This window comes from Strigops habroptila, chromosome 14 (genome assembly GCF_004027225.2).
Source record: "Strigops habroptila isolate Jane chromosome 14, bStrHab1.2.pri, whole genome shotgun sequence".
Taxonomy (NCBI): domain Eukaryota; kingdom Metazoa; phylum Chordata; class Aves; order Psittaciformes; family Psittacidae; genus Strigops; species Strigops habroptila.
The window spans coordinates 5,923,577-5,948,656 of NC_044290.2; the positions used below are offsets into that span (position 1 = coordinate 5,923,577).

The 25,080-nt window shown below is 46.3% G+C and overlaps 2 protein-coding genes across 5 annotated transcripts; both read left to right on the plus strand.

Annotated features, from left to right (window-relative positions):
- The first annotated feature begins 205 nt into the window (after positions 1–205).
- Positions 206–7,592, plus strand: SUMO2 (small ubiquitin like modifier 2). Its single transcript, XM_030505749.1, has 4 exons — positions 206–617; positions 2,165–2,296; positions 5,277–5,348; positions 6,884–7,592. The coding sequence occupies exons 1-4, from the start codon at positions 597–599 to the stop codon at positions 6,944–6,946; spliced, it is 288 nt and encodes a 95-aa protein (XP_030361609.1). The 5' UTR covers positions 206–596; the 3' UTR covers positions 6,947–7,592.
- Positions 7,593–14,332: 6,740 nt separating this feature from the next.
- JPT1 (Jupiter microtubule associated homolog 1) lies at positions 14,333–25,032 on the plus strand. Of its 4 annotated transcripts, none has more exons than XM_030505744.1 (5): positions 14,333–14,518; positions 17,325–17,467; positions 18,050–18,147; positions 20,023–20,050; positions 24,037–25,032. In XM_030505744.1, exons 1-5 carry the CDS (start codon positions 14,463–14,465, stop codon positions 24,177–24,179), a joined length of 468 nt encoding a protein of 155 aa, XP_030361604.1. In that variant the 5' UTR covers positions 14,333–14,462; the 3' UTR covers positions 24,180–25,032. The 4 variants fall into 4 exon arrangements, with proteins under 4 accessions (XP_030361604.1, XP_030361607.1, XP_030361608.1 ...); XM_030505747.1 differs by lacking the exon at positions 24,037–25,032 and adding an exon at positions 20,459–23,241; XM_030505748.1 differs by having other exon boundaries at positions 14,342–14,359.
- The last annotated feature ends 48 nt before the right edge of the window (positions 25,033–25,080 follow it).

Here is a 25,080-nt window from a genome sequence, read left to right on the forward strand (position 1 = left end):
CCCGGGGCTGTGTGTGTGTGTATGTGGGGGGGTAACATCCAGCAGTGCCCCGAGGTGAGGTGCCTGAGGGGAGGTGGTGGTGGGGTGGGGGGGGGCGCGGCGGCCATTTTGAGTCGGACAATACCCGCCTCACAGGCACGGCGGGGCCCGCTGTGAGCGCCCGGCGGGGCGGGGCGGGGCGGGGCGCGCGCACGCAGCGGCCGGGGCGCGCGCACGCTCCGCCTCCCCGCCGGGCCCCGCGTTATGTAACGGCCGCGGGGAGCGCGCGCGCGACACCGCCTCTCTTCCCCCTCTCCCCCCCCTCAACTCTTACCTCCCCCCCCCTTGTCCCCGCCCACCGCCGCGCGCTGGAGCCCAATGGGCGGCGGGGCCGCGCCGAGGGGGGGGAGGAGAGAGGGGGAAGCGGGGGGGGGAGCCCGTCGGGCGCGCGCACGCACGGGGGCAAGGCGCGGCCCCGCGGCAGTGCGTGCGCGCTCCCTGCCCCCCCCGCCTTCCCCTCTCTCTCTCTCTCTCTCTCCTCCGCTGCCGCCGCGCTCGGTCGTTCCTTCCCCCCCTTTGTGAGGCGCTCGGAGCGGCCCGGACATCGCTGACTCGCCATGGCCGACGAGAAGCCCAAGGTGAGGCAGGCGCTCTCCCGCCGCCCGCCCTCGCTCCCGCCGCCCTCACTTCGCCCCTCAGGCGGCGGCAGTGGTGGCGGGAGGAGGAGGAGGAGGCCCGTGCCCGGCCCCGGCCCTGGCCCGGCCCCAGCCAAGCGGCCTCGGCTCCGGCGCGCCGGCTTTGCGCGCCATTTTCCTGCGCACCCAGGCCGCGGCCGCTTCCCGCCCCGCCGGGGGAGGAGGGGGGCCGGGGCCGCAGCCTCCCGGGGCGGGCGGGGGATCCCCGGGGAGGATGGCGGGGAGAGAAGGGGGAGGCTCAGGGGGGGCGAATCCGGGCTCCCTTCCCGCCCTCCTCAGGCAGAGAGGCAGGTCCGGAGGCGGTTGCTGCCGCTGCCGCCTTCTTCCTCCTCTTGCTCGTCGCGGGGCCGGATCTGGCCTCCCCTGCGCGGCTGGCGGCGCAGCATCCCCGCTCGGAGCCAGCCTCCCGCCGGGGCACTTGCCAGCCCCTTCCCGTTCGGTGCCGCGGGAGGGGCGGGCGGACATCGCTCCCTGCCCCCTTTGTGCTGCCTCCGGGCCCGGCGGCCCTGGCCTGGCGGGGGGGGAGGGAGGCGCTTCGCTTTCCACAGCGGCAATTAAAGAATAACCCCAGCGAAACTAATAATAATAATTAAAACCCCACCACAGCCAGCCCCGCGCCGTCTTCCCTCTCTCGTAATATTTTTTCCCCTCATTTTAAACGGGGTTCGGAGCAGCGCCGGGCCGGGGGCATCTGTCACATGGCGGCGGCGACCCGCACCCGGGCCCGGGTCGCTTCTCCGGTAGAAAACCCAGGTGAAAACGCTGCCCTGGAGCCGGGGAGCGCGGAACCTTCGCGTTGCCTCCGGATCAGAACGCGAGCAGCGGAGTTGGAAGTTGGTTTTCTGCAGTTTGTGCATGTGGCTTCTCGTGGAAGCGACAGGATCGGACTCCGGGTCTAGGAGGGGTTTTATTGAGCGTTTTCTGAAGGAGGAAGCTTGGTTCCGCTCAGGTTTTGCCACCTTTTCACATCGAGTCCTTTAAAGTAGCTTGGAAGTTTTCTTCAGAAGTACTTCAACCGATAGGAAAAAGTTTGAGGTGCAGTTAGAAACCACTTGCTAGTGGTGGAGATCATAGCTATAATATCATTAACTTTATTGCTTTGATTGGGAGCTGTGGTGTTGCATATTATTGTGCCCTTCATAGAAATAACTACTTTTTTATCTTTAAATTTGTTGTAAAACAGCTGTCCTAGTAGCTTTTCATTGCTACCTGACATGTTAACCAGTCTCAAGAGTGACAGCCAATATCAGTTGGGTTTGGGGGTTCTTTTTGTGTGCATGGTTTTTTTCTTTACAGTTTCAAATAAAAACTACTGACCTTTATCTCCTAATACAAATTTTCAAGTTGTTAAACAGCTGTAATGCCCTTTATTTCCTCCTTTTTAATGACCTGTTGCACTTTGGTAAAATGTTCACTTCTTGTTTCGTACCTTTTTTAAAAAAAAGAGTGTGTTTGGTTTTTTTTTTCTTCTTCTTTTATTTCCTCCACAGGAAGGAGTGAAGACTGAAAACAATGACCACATTAATCTGAAGGTGGCAGGGCAAGATGGGTCTGTGGTGCAGTTTAAGATTAAGAGGCATACACCACTTAGCAAACTAATGAAAGCCTATTGTGAACGACAGGTATGGTTCTTGTGTGATCCTCAGGAGAGGGCTGGGGGAGAGGTGATCTCCAGAGATGATAGCTGAAGGCAGCAGAGGCTTAGATCTATGCAAATATGCAAAATGATAAAGGCTTAAGAGAAACTAATTGTGTGGTGGGGAGTGTGTTGTTCTTCGGATCTGTTACAGGGTGGACTGACAGGGTTGTGACAGGAAATGGGTAAAATAAAGATCTCTTGTTATCTTTGTGAAGTCTGGGTTATAGGTGGAGGCTGTTGGGAGGTGACTGTTATTCTACTGCTCAGAAATACCCGTATGGAAAGGGTGGGTTGGGAACCTGTGGTATGAACTCAGGAGAGAGACTTGAGTGATAATCAGAGGTATTTTTATAACTCTGAGTAACGGCTTGGTGTGGTCAGAGATTCTGGTTTATTAGCTTAGTATCGAGATGGAAGAACATCACTGGGTATTGCAGTGTTGAGTGTCCACCTTGAGAAGGAGCTTGTACAGTTAATGCTGAGCGTGGGTTGTTTTTTCTCTTGTGGCCTTGTCAAATTAATCCTCTGAGGAGCAAGAAATTCCCTGTATTTTGTTAGTGTAATGGCAAATGTAGGCAGCTATTGCAAGTTTCACACCCACCTGTATAAGAGCGGTGCTATTTAACACTTTCAGCTGGAGCTTTTGGTTAGGAAGGTTCTGTCTCTGCTGACCACGATTTTTTAATGACTGTCTGCCTTTAAAAAGTTCCATCTGTCCAAAAGTGTTTGGAATTGGGGATGGTTTGGGTTGGTTTTTTTTAAACACAAATATTCAGTGATACCATCAAATACAATAAAATCAGTATATATCACTGAGGTAACTATTTCACTCCCAGGAAAAAACAAACTAATTCACACTCAGAGTGGGAAAACCTCTTTGATTTACCCTTTGCCACAACAGGAGAGTGATACGAATAAAGACAGAGCAAATCAGCTCTCACTGGATGTGTGAATATGTTCTCATATGGGTGTTCTGGGGATAAATTAGTGAGTGTTTGAAGCCGTGAACTCATTTTTCTTACCTCTGTCAGACAAACTCTTGTTAGATTTTGCAGATCTCTGTGTACTGCTTTTCCAAACATGAAGTGCAGTTAGAGCTGTCTCTTGGAGGGTTTCAGGCTCGGTCAGTTGGTTGTAAAGTCTTAGGAAAGATGATTTTAGAAGCACTATTTGTGCTTCAGTTACTTGGAAACAAAAGTAAAGCTATAAAACTTTTCACCTGAATTCCCCAATTGTCAACTGGAGGGGAAAAAAATAATAAATCTTTATAATGGGAGACATGTTTTATTGTTTCAGTTTGAAGCCAGTAGGTGTGCAAAGGATACTGTCTTCAAGTTGTGTTTCTTAGGTGCTGACTTTGTTTAGAAGCGTTTGTTCTGCCTTAGTCTAAAAGTCAGATTCAGTTGGTGGTTGTAACTAGGCACATCCAGTCTTAAAATCCTTAAACTGTGGACTTTGGATTTAATTTTGGGCAGCTGGAAGCTGCATATAGTAGAGAATTGAGCAGCTTTAAAGCAGGAAAATCATGTATTGCATGTTGTAGGCCTAAAATGGAAGTAAAACCTTGACTGATACGTTTAGAAGATCAAGACTATTCATGTGGGGAAAACTAATCCATGGAACAGCCAGTTTTTTGTGGCTATTAATCTCACCAAGGTACCGTTGGTGAGTATGTTTTCAGCTAACATTTATCCAGCTCATAAAGTTGTCAGGAGCCTGCAAGAAAAAAACCCCAGCACTTTTGGAATAGGAAAAATATATTTTAAGCAACACAATGACAGAGAAAACAGCTCAAACCAAGTGTTGCTGTGCAAAAATGTGTTGCTGCCATGACACTTTGCCACATGGGTTTTTTTAAACAGGAGGATGTTCTGAGTGAACACTGCAGAGTCTGAGTCATGGTGGAGAAGGATTTTGCTCTGAATTCTAAATTCTGACTGAAAATTTTACTTATTCTTTATTAAAATCTTTTTTTTTTCCTGCCAAGTCTCAAGAATTAATGAACTGCATTTTGTGTGATTGATACAGCTGCTCTTGCAGGGCTAAATGAAGTCTGCTCTTCAAATACAGAGGAGCCAGAACAGCACCATGTGGGATTTACCTCAAGCCAACTCGAGTTGTAGAGAGAGTAGCTAGAACTGGGGAAGAAGCAGACAACAAAGTTCTTGGTTCTGGTTGTATCCTCACACTTCATTCATCTTCCTGTGCAGAACGTGGTGTACAGTAGAATACTTTGGAAAACTTGTGAATTTGAAGCTTATGTTACAACTAGAAGGGATTGTTGTTCTTTAGTTCTTTTTGAGTTGGCTCAGGCAAGAATGAGTAGTCCTTTGGGGATAGAAGAGGTCAGCAAAATGACTGTGTGTGGTAGAAATGCTCAAAACCAGTTCAAATCCTATTCAGTAGTTTCTGGAAGTAGAAGATTCCATTATCTTTTTGTAAAGTTTCAGCTGTGCAGGGAACTTTGATCCATTGACTTCTTGTAAATAGGAATTGGAGGTCAGAAAGTCACCATTGCCTGCCCTTTGCTGCTGCAGACTTAGAAATGATGATTGCATTTATGGAACACATACTGTTGCTTTTGGGCAGGATCAAAAAGGAATATTGACTATTACTGTTTGACATGTGTTACCCAAAGTGTTGCCTCTCATTTTAAGTGCATTATTATTAAACAGCACTATAAAAATCCTGGCCTTTGGGGTGAGACTCGTGCACTAGAAGCTGCTTGATTTTACCTTCCAGTCAGTGGGGGCACTGTTGCTTCTCTTAGTTGTTGGCCACAATACAATTACTAATACAAACCAGACTGCAAGGATTTGTAGGGAAATGCCTTAAAGTCAGTGCATGAGGGGAGTATGAAAACTATATCCTGGCTTTTAATGATCATGCTGACAAGTTGAAGAGCAAGCTAGTGAGTGCTTCTACACCAGACTTACTTCCCTTTGTTGCTTCTCTTTGTGCAGGGGTTGTCAATGAGGCAAATCAGATTCCGGTTCGATGGGCAGCCTATTAATGAAACAGACACACCTGCACAGGTAAACAGCAGAAGAAAGGCTAAAGAACTGCATTTGATACTTGCTGCAGGGGTTGATGCTTCTGTTGCGTATAAAATACCCGTGTAATTGTATCTATTAGTGATAGAACTTGATCTTTTTTACCACTGTTCTGGTATAACTAGTTTAGGGGTATTGGAACTGGAATCTCAGGCTTCTGTAGTGTTTTAAGTAATGAGTCTGTATCACCAGGAATAAAATAGGAACTGGAAGTGCAGTGTACAGATGGTGAGTCTTGTAAACCTGTCACCTTATTGAGTCACAGCTCTGAGCTAAGAGTTGGTAAGTCAAGAATTGAGTTTTTCCTGAAGCACTGACTTGCTTCTGTAAGAGGTTGCCAGGATGTTATCAGGATCTTGTTTGCAAACTGGCTTTTGTAATGCAAAAGCCATTTTCTGTTATTCATAATTGGAAGCTCTGTTTCAGCAGCATAAAAATAATGAATACTGTGAAGTTGTAACTGGGTAAAATCAAGGCCATTCCAAGAACAGAATGGTTTGCTGTGGCTCTTGAGTATTTCTCTGTACTGCTCCACGTAGCTGAGTTTAATCAGTGTTTCCAAGTGATACAGGTTGATGTGCTTTGCAGAACTGCTTGTTATGAAATAAGGGACTCTTGGTGTTGGGGGGTTTATAGTAGACCTGTATTTTCTAAGCAGTTGCTCCAAAGAATGTGCCTCTTATGGGCACAATCTGCAACTTTTTAGCTCGGAATGCTGATAATCGAGGTAACAGGGTGCTTTTCTCTCCATCCATGTTATGCTGAAGCTCAGGATCAGTCTATTTATAGCTGTGGTAAATGCCATAGACTTGTTTGGTTTCCTGGAGTAGAAATTGAGACTGTTTAGGAATATAACATTAGTTATAGCAACTCCTTCAATCTTCCTGTAGATTGTCATCTCTAGGTAACATCAACATCCCAGAAATACCAACTGTAAAAATTGGGGTGCAAAAGAGACTTACATTTATGAAGTCTTGCTGCTGCTCACTGGCAGTTTGTTACATGGGTGACCGTGTCAAGTGCTTTCTTTCATGCTTGCTGATGCTTGGTTTTACTGCCTGCCTGGGCTGGGGGCCTTCATTACAGTCTGTTTTCCTTAGTGCTGTAGCTGAAGCCATTTGAATAACAGCAGCAAGGTGGAATTGTGTCAATGTTCTAAGGTAAACTGAGGAAGTAAGTAGGAGAAAGAAGATGCCATGGAAAAGTAGGCATCTGAATTAAAATGTTATGAGTGCTGATCTTTTCCACACAAGTCCTACAGTGCACCCTGAAGTTATGTAGTAGAATCCGTTCTAGGACAAGAGTTATCAACTGGCTTTTTGGGTTTTGCCTCTGCAGTTTCTTTGCTCTTGAGTTCTGGCGATGTAGATTAAATGTACAAAGTGATGGTGATGGAAGGGAGTGGGGCTGGGCTGGTTTAAGTTGCATGAAAAGAAGATGTAAGAACACCCAAGCCTATAGTAGATACCCGAGAAGAGTTGAAAGCCTTTTCTCTCTCTTTTTTTTTTCTGCTACAGTTGGAAATGGAGGATGAAGATACAATTGATGTGTTCCAGCAGCAAACAGGAGGAGTTTACTAAACAAACCAACACACAAACAAAGAACCTGCTACTTTCCTCTGCAGAACTGTGCTCCCACAGGCAACACATTCACAATTAGACAAACGAGACTTGGTTCAGCCACATCCTGACTACTGCAGTAGAGTTTTCTCTCTTCTCTCTCTTGATTTTTTCTTTTTTCCTATTCCTTCTATTGTACATAAAGTAACTGGTGTATGTGCACAGACATAATGCATATTTTTTTTAACTAAATGGCCAATGGTATGTTTTGATCAACATTTAATGGAGATGGGGTGGGAAAAACAAACTGGTTCTGTGAAAAATGCCCCTTTCTCCGTTAGTGGCATGCTCCTGCTCCTTTTATCTTTATATTCCAGTAAGTTATTTTGCTCTCACTGTTTAAAAAACAACAAAAAAAAACAAAAAACAAAACCTTGCATACCTTGTTTGATTGGATAATTTCAATGTTTTTTCTTTTATCATTGTAAAACCAAGGACAATTTTATAACTTTTTTGTACGTAGCTGTTACATGTAGAGCAATCTCTGTCTAAGTAGGGGTAAATTACTCTTAAAAAAAGAAAAAAAGGAAGAAAAAAAAATCCTAGATAGTTTTTCCCTTCAAGTAAAAGCGTCTTGTTGTTTAAATAAACTTCTTGTTTAAAATAACCAGGTTTCTTTAGTGTTCTCTGGAGTAACAGGACTCAGCACTTGTGTTTCTTTCTCTGCAGTGCTTTACGCTTCCCAGGGCTCAGCTTTCTGTGGGGTAAGTAAGTATAATTCCCCTTTTACAGGTAGAAGACTGTTGGATAATGAAAGGCTTCCTTAAATCCTCTCAGTCAGTAGCTGACTTGGAAATAGAAGTTGGTTTTCTCTTTTGATTTCTTATTTTGTATGTTCTGCTAAGCCAGAAATGTTTCAATAGGGAAACTGCAGAATGTTGGACTTTGGGTTGAGCTCTTTTTGTCAAGCTTTAATAGAAGCATCAATATTGTTACAGTAGCTTATTTAAAACTATTTAAATGCTTTTTGATGTAAAAATGAAGCTAAAAAGAGCAAATAATTTCATTAACCATTCAGTTTCCCATGGTATCAAATGGGAGGTGCTTGGAAATGTAAAGCACAAATAAAAACCACCTGGGTTTTGGGTGTATGTAGCAATGGTGGTGTAGATTCCAAGCTCTGCTTTGCCATGATGTAAAGCAGAAAGAGAACCTCCTTCCTGCTTGGAAGGGGCTGCAGGTACCAAAGGGAGCTGGTGATGGTCATGTTTTTCATGAGTCTTTTCCACAAGGCTGTTGGTCCTGAGCTTTCTCCTGGGGAAGTTCAGAGGTTGCAGTGAAATCCATGGACATTCATGAAAGATTGACCTGTCTACTCAGCGGCCCTAGAGCATTCCCTGATGTCCTGGGAGTGTTCCAGCATCTTCTTGTGTTCGCAATGAGCTGATGCTCTTTCTGGTATTAACTTGTTGGCAGAGCTCACTTGTGGGTGGTGGGTTTTGTAGTGGTCAGTTCAAGAAGTGATTATATGTGAGGCCAGTGCCTGCTGGGTCTGGAAACTCTCAGACTGTGTGGCAGAATGTCAGGTCTGTGCAGTTAGCTCATGGACAGTGATCTATTTGACTTATGTCATGACTTTAATACATTGGATATTACATGTATCTTTTTAGGAGAAAAAATGGCATTATTTTTGCAGTTACTTTTGACTATGGAGCTGAAGAATGTCATTTACCATTGCTTTAATTGTAGGGAATTCTACTGCTAAGCAGCTTATTTCTTCCTCTGGTATGTACCTTAGAGACTTCTGTGGTATATTGCAAGGTTGGAATTCCCTCTTGTGAACAAATGTTTTCATATCCAAGCTCACACAGACCTGGAAAAAATCTTCTTGGGAAGAAAAAAAAGGGGGTGTGTGTGCAGAATATATTTCAACACCTTTCCTGGGTTAGACATTGCTTGTTGGCTTTAGAATCTCTGGCACTGATAACAGTGTCTAAAATTCTTTCAACTTGATGTCATGCCAAGGCTTCTCCCAGAAGAAAGCTCTCTTTATCTTGTTTGGCCAAAAAAGATGTTTGGACTTGCTTTGGTTTCTGAAGAAAGGGTGAGGTCTCCTTAAATACAGGGATTTTTCCAGCCCAGCTTCAGCCTGTGAAGCTCACAACTCTCTATTATATCTTGCCAACTATTTCTTCTTTCCTGAGGCCATAAAAGTCAAGGGACAGGTACTGAACATGCTTTCAAAAACACTGTCTTAATTTCCTGAATGAAGAGTGGCACTTCATCCGTCATGAACTTATGTGCAGGGTTTGCCTGAATGTCCTCATTTCTCACGTCTTTGCTATTCACCTGGGTTTGCTCCTCATGTTTCTGCAGTAACTGCTCTAACAGTGCTGGATGGTGTTGGTGTAAGGTGGTGACTGCAAGCAGAAGCTGATAAATTGGGCTTTTCCTCGATGAGACAGGTATCAAGAAACTGTCTCAAGCGGCTTAATTCCTCGAGAGCCTCAAACATTAATTTCCACTAGTCCAGCAAACTGTTGAGTTGGCACATTCTGATGCATATCTGTGGACACAGCAATGCAGAAACACTGTAAAAGCTGCTTTTTTAAACCTATTCTTTAGAACTCGTCTTGCCAATGCTCTTCTTAGGACAGAACTTGGTGCTTGTCGGTACCACTCTGTTGCTGGCGAATTTAACCTGTTGATTCCTGTTTGCTGGGACCTCAGTGGGTTTCCTGTGAAACCTCTTCCCTGGGAATGCTGCTGCTAGGGGTGAGGATTCAGAAGTGGTGCTGGGAAGTGCAGGGGTATGAACAAGTCAGAACATATTTGGAGTTCACTGGGCTGTTTGGCCTGGCTTGGTTTGTAGCAGTTCTTACACTGGTGGCCTGTGTAGACTACTAGAAGTCCACATGGTGGATGATAGTGGGAAACTGAGCACAGAGATCTTGTCACACTGGTTGGGAGGTGAGTTTTTCATACTTATTACCAGTTGGGATCTCTCAAGAGCCTGGGCAAATGATATTATTACCCACAGCTTTCAAGTAACACATTCTAAAGTGATTGCCATGCAATTTAGTTAATGTTCCTCTCCTGGTTTCTAAATGAAAAAGAAGGGAGTAAGTCATAATCAGCTACAATTCTCTAGTGAGTTCTTGTGGATGATGGAGTGTGCTCGGTCTTCAGTCCCTCAGAGAGCTTCAGTTGTGGAATGGACACAAGAAAAGCACGGTATTTTTATCTCTGTGAGTGATAATGGCAGACTGGAAGTACAAACTGGCTGTGAGGGGACTCAGTTGGCACCTGAAACCCAGCACCTCTGCACAGTGGGGGTGACACCCATTTAACAGGGCTCTTGTTCAGTACGAAGTGGCCTGAGATGCTGGTTTCAAAGGTGTTCTGGGAGGTGTTGCAAGGTCATTCTGAAACAGAATATGCTGAACTGCTAAGAGGGTAAGGAAATACTGCAAGTGGTGATGGGAGAGAGATTCTTGTACTGGCTATAGAGGTGCTCTCAACAAAAGAAAAGCACCTGTAGCAGCAGTATGATGGTTGCTGCTTCGAGATCACAATATCAAAACAGATAAGAGGGCTCCTGCAAAGGAGATGGTCAAAACAAGATTATTTTCTTGCAAGAATATTCCTTTCTAGTACCTCGACTTCATTACTTCTGAGTCAATGTAATGTAAGTGCTGTCGTTTCATCTGTCAGATACTGGTTCTATTGTGATTGTCACTGCAACATTAATGAACAGGGATGTGACCTGCCTAAGGAAAGAATGCTTGCTGTGCTTCAGGCAGCTGGAAAGAGGGGAATTGCTAAGGAAGAGCAATTTCTTTTCAAAGCTAAAAATGAAAAACTAGATGCTCCCTCAGCATCATCTAAATTGAAAGTGAACAATAAACTGAAGAGGTTTATTAGAGGTTTAGATCGTGGCCTGAGAAAAGGCCACTTGAATCAGCTGGTGAGGGATTGTTGGGGGCTACTAAAAGACACTCTCAAAGCATTTAAATAACTTATATTACCAGTGTCATTAATACATTTCATTCTCTGGATTATTGAGGTTCATTCTGGCTGTTAAGTGGTTGCCAAACTGAATGTGTTCTGAGAGGGAATAACTTAATCCTGTAATTTATCTTGCCTTCTTTGTACTTGGTGTCAGAATGGATCAGTAGCACAGCAGTTCTCCCTGCTGGTTAGGATGTAGAAGTGTGAGGATCATCAGGAGATGGAAGACTGGATTTTGATGTGGTTTCAGTCCTTGGCTACCCTTCAAGGTGCTTAATTACAGAGGTTTCCTGGTTTCTTCATTAGTAGCATGAGACTAACGGTCTTCTTCTAACATGGAGATGCTGGGAGGCCCAGCGGGTGCTTGTGAAATGCTTCTGAGTCCCTTTGAGGGGAAGAGTTTTCCTCTTTTTCCGCTATTCCCGAGGAATTTCAGACTATGCAGGAGGGATGAGGGAGAGCTGGTGGTGCTGTGAAGTGGCTTGCTGTCAGCAGAGGTAATGAGGGTGTGGGTGCTGTAGGAAGAACAAGTTGGTGAGGAGCTCTGGTGGGAATGGGCAGAGCAGGAGGCTTTCACAGTTAATCCTGATAGGAGCATCACTTTGAAGCACCGAGGAAAGACTTAAGGTTGTAGAAGCCCAAATCAATAGTAAATTGTTACTTCTTAGGAAAGGAATATTCTCCAGGGAGGACATGGGTGCACAGGACACCCTTTGTGATGGAATTTGTGCTGGTTTTGGTGGCTTACATCCACCCCCTTTCAGCATCCCATCCATGGATCTCATTAAAGCACATCTGATGCCCTGCAGAGACTCTTGAAGGATCACTTGGTGAAGAAAACTTCCGTTTAAGCAAACTGGAATGAAAGGAGCTCTTTGAGGACTCTGTCAGGGCACTGACTTCCCCTTCCAGTGATGCTTGTCTTTTTCCACTGAGGAGCAGTGCTTTGGAGTATACAGCCAGACTCGGTAACGCTGGATGCCTGCACAGGAGCAGGAACATGAATTGGCCACCCTGCTTTTTATGTTCAGAACTAAATCTCTGCAGCTTTGAGAGGAGTGTGGGCATTGATTCAAGCCTCCTTCCTAAACACTAGCTTACTGTGATGAACTTTACCTGAAGATAGATGTACAGGGGCACCAAAGAAGCTTTCACAGCTCCTGCAAACTGCAGCATCTGCTCAGTAGGACAGACAGTTGGATCTGTATGATATTGTTGACCTTCCACCATGCATCACTTCAGATGCAGAGGTCTTTTACAGCTGCAAATCCAGCTGTGACAAGGATTATTTATTAGCTGAAGCTTACTACTTACCTTCAGCTATGAATGGATTGGGGCAATAGGAGAAGACAAGACTGAGCCAAACCCTATTTTTGGTAAAATGAATTAACGAACAAATGTTCTTTGTGGCTGTGCCATAAGTAGCAGAGAGTGGCATGAAGAAGCAGCCCTTGGTCATGGGAGGATGACCAAGCTGAGGCTTTTCTCAACCCAATGGTATCTCTCCTTGCCTAACCCTTGCATTTCCTGGAGTCTTGTTTGCACTTCCAGATGCTTTTTGCATTCGTTGCCGCTTGAATTTCAAGAGCAGGTGGAATTGTGGTGTCTGAGTTTGTCAAATAGCTGCTGGGAATTGTTCTGGTCAAATGTCATCATCCCGAGGAGGATCATAAGCCCAGTTTCTGGAGCCATCTTCATAAACCTGTTCCTCTTCTTATGGATAACTAATCAGCAAAGCAGCTTTTCTTTACAGACCATCCCCACAGACTGAGAGATCCGTGGGGTCCCTTGGAAATGCGGAAGGTTTAGAGTTGTAAAGCTGCGTGTTAAAACTGGCTTTGTCGGAGGGAACGGGTTTTTCTTCCTCTCGACTTTAAGAAAAGGCTCCGCATGTCTCAGGGGTACAAATTTAAGAGTCAAATCCTGTGGGTTTGAATAAAAAGCATTTAGATGACAAAATACTTAAGCAAGTTCTCAAGAGAGCAGCTGCTTACCTGTATGCAAGGAGGGATCATTTGACTTCTTAGTGCCCGAGCCTAAGGGGTAATGGAATTAAAACAACTGTGTCATGTTACTTAAAATTCCCCTTTAATCTACATCTGGAAAAATGTGACAGAATTCCCTGTGGACCAAAATAGTGGTTGGGGCTTTTTTTTTTTTTTTAACTAAACAAGAATTTTTTATAGATCCTAGATTAGAAAATTAGAATACTGTGCTCCTGTTTGTGTAGTTGCAGCAGTTCAGCTCTGAGCTGCGTTAATATTAAGGTTAATGATAATTCAGACACTCGATACCTCCTGTTGTACATAAGAGTGAAGTAGCACAAACAAAACTTGCATTTGCCAAAGCATAAAGGATTATTTTCTAGAGGGAAGTGTTTTGAGGCTCTGAAGGGCTGTTTTTAGCGCAAACTGGGAGGGATGGATAGAACGCACAGGGGGTTTCTTTCCCTCTTCCACCTCCTTCATGCAAGTACTAATTACAATAACATTTGCAGCGGGAGGTCCTGATGTGTTCATTTAGGAGTAGATGCGCTGCTGATCCAGGAAGCATCTGTGTGTCTGCAAGTTGCCAGGAGTTCAGGAACTCCCCGTCACCAGTTCCAAGGTGGGTTTGACAGGTCAGCAGCCAACATCTGGTGATGTGGAGTCTGTGCTGCGCGTGTTTTGTGCTGGATCCACACAGCCTCCAGGGTTAACACACATACTTCATACTCCACTACTATAGACAGTGGTTTCCATGGAATAACCATCCTCTGATACTACAACTGACTCATTCCACCACGTCTTTTGACACAGGCACCAGCCCTGTGCCTATCCCCCATGGATGGATGCTGCAGCAGCCTCATGCGAACACCCTCCACCCATTGATGGCCTCTTTGTCGTCCATGGCTGGTGGGCTTGCACCATGAGGCGACTTCAAGGCTGTCCCGGGCCGAGCCGGCTCCCAGCACGGCCATAGGTGTGAAGGTGGCTGAGGGGGAACTGTGCTGGGCGCTGGGAGCCCGATGGTGCCCGGGCGGTGTCGTGGGGCCGGGCGCTGGCCCCGGTCCCCTCACAACGGGGGCACCGCACACACTTTTGTCTCGCCTCATGTGTGGATTAGCCAATCGCAGCTCACCTGGGCTGATGAGCGACAAGGCTCCTGCCAATCACCAACAAAAGGCGCCGCCGCCTGGGCTCAGCCAATCAGCGCAGAACAGACGTATTGCTTCACCAATCGGCTTTTCCCGGTGAGGCAAGGAGCTTCAGTAGAGACGGGGAGGCGGGCTAACGGGTAGAGTGGCAGGGTGCGGTCGAATAGGAGCTCGGGGTTGGATTTGAACCGTCCAATGAGACGGCCTCTGGAGGGCGGGCCGTAACGCGGATATAAAAGGCGCGGTGGGTGCGGGCGGCGGCCGCAGTTGTCACCGGCAGCAGGAGGGTGAGGCCGGGCGGGGAGGGGCGGGGAGCTCGGTTCCCGGGACTGTCACCGCCCGCTCCGCGGAGCCCTTTCCTCTGCGTCCGCCGCCGCCGTCCCCGCCGCCATGACCACCACCACCACCTTTTCGGGCATGGACCCCAGTGGCAGGAGCAGCTCCAGGTCCGGGGGGGGCTTTGAAATCGTTACGGCGGCGGGGCCGCCGCTCCGCCTCACCTCAGGGCCTGGCTGGCTGTGGAGCGGGTGCTCGGCGCGGCTCTAAGCGGGGCGGCGAGGCGCGGAGCCGGGCCGGGGTGGGGGGGTGTGCAGCGGCCGCCAGCCGTGTCGGGGCTCGGTGTGTGCGGTTCTGTCTCGCCGGTTCCCGGGCGGGTCGGCGGGAGGCGGTGGCGGCCGCACCCACCCACCCGGGTGCCGCGGGCTGCCCGTCGGCTCCTCAGCTGCGCTGCCGGGGGCGGCGGGCGGGGGGGCAGGCCGGGGCCGGGGCCGTGCCCTGCCGCAGCTGCCCGGGGGAGGCGGGTGTGGGAGCTGCGGGGTGGGAGCTGGCGAGACCCACCCCGGGTGCTCGGGCGTGCGCCCCTGCCTCTCCCGAACAAAGAAGGGAGGCGACTCCCTGCGCGGCCGCGCACCGCACCGCGGGGGTTGGAGCGGCGGGGAGGGGGGGGAGGCACGGCACCCCGGCTGCCCTCCGCTCCGCTCCTCTGCCCGCCGCTCTCCCCTCCCTGCGGCTGCCAGCACCGTCCTTTACCCCTCGGCCTGGCGGAGCAGCCCCGGAGGCTGCCGCGTTCTGGGTGGGGCCGAGCGGGCTCCATTGTCTGCTCGCCCCGGCCTCCCCACCTGCGGGCTTCAGCCGGCCGGTGCCGCTCCCCGCGGTGCCCTGGTCGGAGGTGGCCGTTCCGTTGCTTGACCGTCGGCGGGCAGGGAGCGTGCTCGGGGCAGGGGGTGCCCTTTCCCCGGCCCTGCGGTGGCAAACGAGGGCTGGGGAGCTGCGGGGGGGGTCGGGGAGCTGTAGCCTGTCTGCAGACAAAGAAAACTTGGCAGGTAGGTCTGGAAGAGGTGCTCGGCGCTGTGCGAGGCACCCACGTTCCTGCAGCTGGCTTGGGGAGGACCCTGTCGTGTTTTTCTGTGAGGTTTTGGCCTGACAAAGCTGCTGCTTCCTGTTTGCTTCTGGCTTTTTGGGGTGCGTTTTAAGACAAAGCAAAAAGACCCCACAAATCCTGTGTAAGAGGATGCTTCCTGGATGGAGCCGTGGCTGAATCTGCAGGATACATCCCTGGGTATCAGGTGCAATTTTAAGAGCGGTTCATTGCTTGAAGTGTTAGATGTGGCTTTGACCAAACGTGTTGCAATGTCTCGAGGCTGTGAGCGGCTCCTAATAAAATCTGTGAACCTTTAGCTGAGGTTGGCAAGAAGGATTATTCCCTTTTAACAGTTTGAGTGATGGCTTTCTTCCTTCAATTGCCTCTTCTGTTAATTTCATTAAGGCTGTCAGTGGAAACTGTTGTGCTGTTAAGAGAGTGCAGGTTTCACTGCTCTGGTAAAATAAAGGTGATCTGAGATGTGGAAACAATCCCTCCTTTGACTGGTCTGTTCTTTGAATTAGGGAGTGCAACAGATGTAGCTAGGAAAAGAAACCTTCTACATGGGGACATTATCTCTGGGGGAAAAAAGATAAAGAAGATTCAAGACCATCATATCGTATCTCTGAATTCAGAAGAGACAAAGCAAAGCATAAAAAAACCATTCCTGGATTCTCAAAACATGCTCCACAATCTCCGGGGATCCTCCCATTAGCAGCTGAGCGTTCTGACAACTTTGGAGAAGAATTTTGTTAGGAAAAGTAGTTTGCTGGTTAAATAACACTAAATAGCCCCAGCACACACCTGTGTGAATTCATCCTGCCATTGAGCTTTTTCATCTCTCTAGGCTGGAGAAGTGGTTTTGTGTTGCATCTGGAATGCAATAGGCACAAAGTCTCAAAAGATGTAAAACCTTTTAGTGATGGAGATGACAGTGTGAAATCAGACGTGTTCTTTGTGTGGAATTCCTGGGTTGGGTGCATTGACAAGCCATGCACTGTTCTCTGCTGCAAAGTTCTAGCTGTATTTTATGTACGCCATCCCAAGTGTGTTCTGCTCTTCCTTTCAGAGCACTAGATGTCTTAAAGCCCAGTTCTATTGGTGTTACTCGCATCTCTCTGGGGGTTGTGACAATCCTCCTTATGCGTTTTCATGCTCCCAGCTTTTGTCTGCCTTCTCCAGCTAACACAACATCTCATACTTAAGATCTGAAGGCATTTACATTTAAAGATGTGTTTTACTGCTGCTGTTCATTTCGGTTGATGTCTGCAAGTTGGAAAGCAGACCACAATGTAGCCCCCAAAGTCCCAGGCAGGCTGCTTTTGTGTCTGTCTAATAGGATTGCTAGATTTAGGTTATAAATTTGGAGCCTCATATACGTGTCTCTCCTAATAATAGTTTAGCCTAAGACTGTTTAATTGTACCTTTTAAGTCTAGTCCAGCGGCGTGCTGCAGACTGGAGGATTTCTCCAATGGAACAAATGTGGATAAAGGCTGCAGCCCCCAGTCATCAGCGATACAACCAGTACTTTGGCTCCTGTCTTTGCTGTGCTGTCAGTTTGAAGATTAGTATTGGAATTCTCAGGGCTCTAAGTGTCGCTGATGAGAAGAGTAGTGGAGTTACAGTGTCTGGCTTGAAAGCTGGCAGGCAGCTTGCCTTTTGAGCTGAGATTCTGCACTGAAGACATGACACTGTGTCATCTGTTAAAAGCCAGTGCTTAATACAGTCATCTTGCATAGTTTCTGTCTGGACAGAGTACTGTCTGGACAGTATGACTGCCTGGTAACAAGAGCCAACTATGATCTCTTGGCTTATGAGTCTTGTTTTACGTGTTGAGTGCACTCAGTAATGGTCCCTGCATGGTTGTAAAGCTGCCTCTTTCTCTCCCCAGAGTGCTGCGTCCTCCTGGAGGTGGGTCCAACTTTTCGCTGGGGTTTGATGAACCAAAAGAACAACCCGTGAGAAGGAACAAAATGGCATCGAGCATCTTTGGAACTCCTGAAGAAAATCCACCTTCCTGGGCTAAATCATCGGGTAAGAACGTAGTGCTTTGTTCCCAGAGCTGCTGACATGTGCTAATTCCAGTTTTTGAACGGGCCTGAAGCTGTTGGTGGCTTAGTGTAGAAACCAGAGTTTGCTTCCCACTGGGGTGTCCAGGGCTATAAATGATGTCTGCTTGCATGAGTCTATTTCTCATTTTGAATTGCTTCCAGAGTTTTGCTTGGCTGGGAATTCTTTTATGCAAGTCATGAAAATAGGTGTTGCAAGCAGAGAATTGTATTTGGGATGCAATTCCTCCAAGCCACAATAAGGTGAACTTGTGTCTTAGTAGCACTGATTGCCCTTGGTTATTCAGAGGAAGTTCAGCTTTGTGGGATTAAGCTTCCATCTCTGCAGAGCACTGCCAGTATGGGTGGCCTTGGGACCCCAGTTTCCATCTGTTTAAATAACACCCTCAACTGCATGAGATGCTATTGTAAGACTGTAATTTGTGAGCTATTATCTAAAGGTCCAGGACTAAGAATGGTAAAAAAAACCCCAAACCTCCTGACTTTATGATGTGCTTTCCCAGGAAGTTTATCTTGCAGCCTGATCAGAATCAATCTCTGGTTGTAGGGACTAAGCCAGGTGAAATCGGAGAAAACTGTGAATCATCTGGGCCACAAAGAAGAAACTCAACTGATGTAAACTGTGGAGACTTTGTAGATCCCAAGGTCAGTACATTAACTAGGAAGAGCCTGATAATGGGACAATTCGTGCTCTGTGTGGGATCGCTTTATCGCTGCTGTTCACACAGTTGGAAACATTGTAGGATTTGAAGCCTCAAATCTGATCTTTTCCTGAAGGTTCTCTTCTTTTCCACGTGATAGCCTTACAGGATGGTGATGAAGGGCTGGATTTTTCTAAAGCTTTCTAGAGCTCTCAGCTCTTCTTATTCATGAGCCAGTAATGAAGTGGTGTGAAACCTAGCTTCAGACGTGTGTAATTGTGTTTTTAACAGACTTTACAAACAATAGTTATCTGCAACAAACTGTGGCTCTAACAAAGGACTTGGTTTCACATCCCAACAAGTACTTAGCTCAGTAGCACAAATGCTTGCTTGCTTTATGTTACTGTCTTTAATAACAACATCACGTGTGTTCTTTCCTAGATAAACTGTCCTTGGTAGCAGTATGGAGCATGATTTGTAGTATTAATGTGGGGTTTGCTAGATGTGTGATTACATTTAATGGGAAAAACAAAAACAGGATGAAGAGGAGCAATTCCTCTGAACTTAGAAAAACAGGAACCAGGGTGGGCTGCACTTGCCTGAACAAATCCTAGGGGTGGGGGGGAAGAAACCTTGTTCTTTACAGCTCTCCAGCTTTAGGTTTTCTGAAAAGAACTTGGTGGGTAAATTGTGGATCTCAAAAGTTGTGGCAGAACCTTTTGGCTCGTGGATGATAAAGAGCAAGTTTTAGTTTTGATAATTGGCATCAATCATCACAACCCGTTTTTGTTGTTAATTGGCACTTTCAGCCCCAAGACTGTTCTTGCAGGAAATATCTTGTTCCAATTTAGCAAATGTAGGTAAGATTAAATTTACAGCCGCTAGCACAGAAAACACAAACTGTTTAGTCTAATTCTATCCTCTACTTAATTGTATTAAATACTATGGTTCTCAGCTTTGCAAACAGTTCCAACGGGGAATACTTCAACTTTGTACAGTAGTTACAGCTACAAACAGCAGAAGCTGGAGCCCAGTCTGATTTAAGTTGATGTATTTGTCTGAGTTTTATATCCTGATGGCTGCAGTTTCACTGTGTAGTAAGCAATGTTAAATCTATGAAAGCTGATAAAACCTCCTGCCATTGAGGAGCCTTGCCTGCTGCTGGAAGACTTTTCTGTATCTTTGTGTCAAGTTGCAGCCTGTGAAGAGATTCAGAATGAAACCAATGTTTAGCTGTTTATGTAGTGAAGGGAACTTATATCAGTAACCTTGCAAAACACTGATCTGTATTTCACAAAGGGATAGAAGAAAAGCTTTTGGCCTTGCTAACAGATAAATGTTTGGGGTTGGAAAGAGTTGCTTCGTAGAAGGAGGAGACATAACTGCTGTGAATTGCTTACAGTATTATTTTCTTGTCACTACTGCTCAGCAATTAGAGTGTTCTGGTTACTGTCTATGCTGCCTCATGGAGGGTGATGTCTGTAGTAAGTGTTCTTGCCCACCCATGTCCTTCACAGTGTGAGAACAAGTACGATGCCACATGTTACAGGTCATCAGGATGGCTTCAGTAGTATCTTTCTGCTTAAACATTTAGAAGTCTGCCAGATAAATAAACAGCTGATGAAGTTATTTTAGTCATTTTGTAAGAACTGGTGCTTACAAACCCATAATATCTGCAGAAATGTGTATGCAGAACCCACCGCTCTGGTATCTGTCCCTAAGAGCCTGTTGCTGGTCTGTAAGTGCTTCACTGGCTCTGTCACTTGGAAGGTGTTGCCCAACCACCATGGTCATAATGTGGAGTGCTGAGTTACCCTCTTGATGGAAGGGGAAAATACATTGTGAAGTGTGAGATTTAATGTGTGTCTCTCTCTTCTAGGGAGGCGATGGTGGTGGTGAAACTTCTGGTGAGTAACTCCTTCAGACTCTACTAGTAAAAGCCTTTTGCAATTGGGCGCTTCTGAAATGCAAGAGGATATAGGATATATAAATGGTCATGTATCAGGAGAGAGACAGCTCGGGGTGGTTCCTTGAATCCATCACATCAGTCAAGTGAGCTGACTGCTTCAGTGGAAGTGTGGCTGTGGGATGAAACGCTGGAGTGCCTGGTAGTCATCAGGTTAAAATGAGAACAATCCTGTTCGTTTGTTTTGCCAGCAGCGGTTGGTGTCTGGATTTGTTTAAGCACTAGAAGGCAAGGTGGATACCATCCTGCAAAGAGCTCAGTCATTGAGACTGCACTGCTCTTCTAGTAGTTTATAATTCAACAGTACAGATTTTAGTTTAGCAATTCAGTTTCCTGTCATCTCCTACAGCAAACACTACAGTCACAGAAATAATCAAACCCAGCAACTGCATCTGGAAGTGTCTGCACTAACTGGCTTTTAAGTTCCTGTCGCTTTTTAAATGCTGATTTCTGTCAAGGAAGTTCATATGCATACTGCAAACATGGTGTAAACAGGCATTTCCCCTTGCAGCACGCATGGTAACCTTGAAGTGTTTTCTCTAGCTCTGAGGCTGGAAATCTCTCTTTTGTAAGACTGACCTTAAGAACAGCTGACTTCCTGACCAGAGGAATGTGCGTGTTGACTGTTGCTTTCCAAGTGCTACTTTCAACACCTATGAGTTGTGGGAGATCACTAAAGCCATTAGCAGCTCCATGTCCTGAAAAGACTTCAGCTGGGAGGGGGAGAGTTCTCCCTGAATGTTTTACCTACCTCTAAGTGGTATCTGTGCCCAAAAGAAGTCTTGCTGCTGCTAATCAAACTGCACGGGCTTCTTCAGTATTTCTTTCCCATGTCTGTCTGATCTTAATTAACACTGCAGGCATCTGGAGTTTATGTTTCAAGTAGGAGGATGTGGTTTGCTAATAGAAGTAAACTGATCTGAGGGCTCTGCTGCTTCTCCTGGCATTTAATGAGCTCACATGGGGTCGGATGAGAGCCTGTGAGCAGTGGTAAGGCACGTAGAGATGGGAAGGGAGGAAGCAGAAGCAGGGCTGTGTTACTGGCCAGTAACTGGGGTGTTTGCTGTTGTAGCCGTGACTCAGATTACATTTCTGTAGATGTGTAAAATGAAATAAAAATGACAGGCAAAGGTTTGAATGTTAAACTTCCACAGATGGTGCTTGAGAAGGAGTAGAAAGTGGAAACGGTGACTGTGGCAGATAGCTGAGAACCTTGATGGATTAAGTTAATTTCTAGTGTTGATAGCTTCAGGTATCAGAGCTTAATGGAGCACAGAGTCTTGCTGAGCTGGCTGTGTCACTGCACTTGATGTTCCTGCTGTGTGAGATGGCAGGCATGAGCTGGTGAACATCCCACCTGTGGCACTTGTCTCTGGGCTGAATGAATACACCTCCAAGGAAAAACAGCTCACAGCATAACCAGCCGCTTAATGGGTTCCCATCATTAAAACAAAATGGTTATTCTTTTGAATTTGGAAATGATTTTCTGTATGTAACTGAGGGTAAAACCCCAAGTAGGTGTCAGGTGGGGTGTGCATGTTTAATCATGCCTGTCTAGGGGAAGAAAACCTGTTCCTTTTTGCAGCAGAGTTCTTGCTGCTTGTTTGGAAGCTGTAGTTCCTTTCTGTGCATCAGCTTCCAATGGTTTGCAGTGTACTCAGGAGGAAGCTGTTTCAGAGATCATGCCCTTTCTGATGAGGGAAGAACGTCAACATTTCATCTGATCCTGCTGCATTTACCACTTTAGTTATTAGGTTGGTGAACTTATCTATATCTTGATTATGTGGGAAGCACTAATGTGTACATCAGCTGGCCAAGTGAGCCTCTAAATGCTGTAGAAACTTCCCTCAAAGTCTGTGATAGTAATTCTTGTTTCTTTTGTGATTCAGTTAGCACTGTGTGCCTAATGAATGTGACCAGCTAAGGAGAACCAGCCAGCCCTCCATTGACTGTCACCAATGACTGACTCTACATGATACACAGGAAGGTGGAGTCTGGCATTTGGTGGACAGATCATCACTGGGAGTGCTGCACAGTGCTTGGGCTGTGTGCTGAAGGTGCAGACAATGGAGCATTCAGCTCTGTGTGAGCAGTGGGTATGGCCTGAGTTGTTCTCAGCTTGCTGAGTAAGCAGGCAGTGGTACATATGAGCTGCAGGAGCTTCAAGCTTCATAGTAACAGTGCTGTTCGGATGTGGGTTAATGAATACAGCAGAGAATCTGTGTTGTAGGTTATTTCTGATTCATGGAGACTATGCTAAGCTGCTGGAGCACTTTGAGATTATTAGAAGCGTGGATCCAGGGGGTTCAGTGGACACAAGTGGGTTTTCAGTGTTTCTGATAAAATTCTGCATCAAAGATGCCACAGGATTGGAGGAAAACTGCTCCCATGGATAGGAAGGTAGCTAAAGAATAGGAGACAAAGGGTAGGGCTTAGTGATTGCTTTTCATGTTGGAAAAACGAGCCATGGGAAGTGATGCTGGGGCCAGTGTTATTCAGAGCCTTCATCCGTGACCTGGAAAAGGTAATGAACAGTGAAGTCTCCAATTCTGTTGGTGACATTAGTTCTTTCGAGTAGGCAAATTGTGCTGATGGTGGGAAAATCTTACTGTCAGGACTCACCTAAATAAGGCAGGTAGGTTAAAAGGTGGCAGGATAGTTTTTGTGTAAGTCAGTATAAAGTAATGCATTTTGGGGGGGGAGACCCACAACCTAAACGATGCGAGGCTTGGGTTCAGCTCTGTGCAGCAGTTAACTCCCAGGATCTGCCTTGGGTTCTATTACTGAAGTTCTCTGACACTCTGAAATGTTGTCAAGGAGAGAATGGGGAACAAGACATTGTTTTGCCTCTGTAAACAAGGATATACCCACATCTTGAATCAGGGATGCAATTGTGGACATGTAAAGGCCAGAGTGGAGTGGAGGTAAGAAAGGGGCAGAGGAAGGTAAGGGGAAATGTAAAAGGATGCAGTAGCTGCCGTGTGAGGAGAGACTAAAATGGCTTCAGTTGGGAAAGAGAATAGGATCAAGATACACTAAATCATGAAGGTGGTGATGAAGGTGAATCCTCCAAACCAAGAACTAGTGATTAGATGAAACTAAATGGGGTCTGTTAAATTAAGTTCATCTTCACAGAGCTGGTGGGGAAGCTCACTCCCTTCATCCCCCCAAGTATCAGGGGCTATTGGTGCTCATTTGGGCCTTTGGCTCATACCTCATTGTGTTAATCTATAAACCATGAGATGCTGAGGTATTTGCTGTGCTCCTTAAATGAATTGTCAATGAAGCAAATCCATTAGTTCTTTCCTCCAGTATCTAAAGTGCTTCCTATGAAGAATTCCTTCTGTGTCCTGTCTTCACTTGTGGTTGTTTGGAAGTATTTAGATAGATTAAACTATCATGTGCTTCCCAGGGAGGGTACACGCGGAGCCTCCCCATGCATGGCTGTTCCCTGTTCTGTCTGTGTGAAGCTTCAGAAGTGTGTGGCAGATACTCTTCCCTCTAGTTCACAAAATTGGGAATGTAGTTTGAGCTCTTGCTTCCAAGTCCTGCTGCTTCTGTGACTTGGTTTCCAGCACCTGCTCAGACTTGAGTTACAATTGGCACAGTCATACGCTGACTAATAATATGGACAAGATTTAAGACTTAAGCTGCTTGTCTTTAAAATATATATATATGAAAAATTGATGGGGTCTGCTAATAGCAGCTGAGTGAATGTGGCTCTTGAATGCCTGAAGCTGAACCTTAAAGCATTAGAGTTCACCTGAAACACTTCAGAGGGCTGCAGTCTGTCCTGCCAGCAGGTTATAGCAGCGCTCTGTGCGTCAGCCTGAAGAAGACTTACAGGAGTTGACCTTCTGTCTAAGCCAATGAAACGTGTGGTTTCATCATCCACATCAGACACTTTAAAAGCTTCTTTTCTTCTAGAAATCACTGAGGCTGATGTAGAAGCTGCCCCAGGTCAGAATGAAGAGAAATCCCTGCCTGCTGCACCTGTTCCTAGCCCAGTAGCACCAGCACCATCCAGGAGAAATCCACCCGGTGGCAAGTCCAGCCTAGTCCTCGGTTAAACCTTTCCCTTCCCAACTGTTCTGAACTCGTGTCTTGTTTCTTCCCCCCCCCCATGCTTGTGAACTGCACAACTTGAGCCTGACTGTACATCTCCGATTTCTTTCATTAAAAAGAAGCACTTTATGTACTCCCATCTTTCGTTGAGATCAAGGGTTGGTTCTTTTTTTTTGGTCCTCCCCACTTCTGTCCTGTGTTTTCCCCTCCCCAGATCTACTGGAAGTGACATGAGTGTTTTCTAGTGATAGACTCGAGGGAAAGCTTTATGAAGTATCGTCATTGTAACTCAAAGGAGAGTAGATTGGTTCTAAGTGTGCTTAGAGGGTTTTTGTACTGAGGTTTTTTTAGAACCCCTTTAGCTTTACAAGGGTCTAGAATCCTGGTTGAAGAGGCCAGCAAACAATCAGCAAGAGCAGTCCCTTCCTCCACATGCAGGATTTGGGGACCTAAAAGGCTTCATTGACTGCATGTGGTAAATGCCTTGAGCCCTGCTGTGCCATATGAATCCTAAAGTGGTTAGTGTACACCATGCTGCCTTTAAAATACAATATAGAATCAAAACCTCTTGATACTGGACTACTATGAAGCAGGGTATGTGCCAAATAGGGCTGATGAGCAGAGCCGCCTGGCCTGATGCTAGGAGGGGAATTATTCAGACTTTATTCAGTAAAGGTGGAGTGGATCATAGAAATACAAGTGACAGGGCATTTTTTTTACAACTGACTCAATGCTGTGCATGATCATGCTGGTGCTTGACCATGAGGTGAAAAAAATCTCATCCTTTAAAGTGTGTGTTGTAATTTCACAAAGCTGGACTGTTGCTTAAAAGTAAATAATATAGAAATTTTGAAGCAGTGTTTCCTGTGTGGGTTTTATTTCACGGGTTTGCTCTGTTCTCAGCTG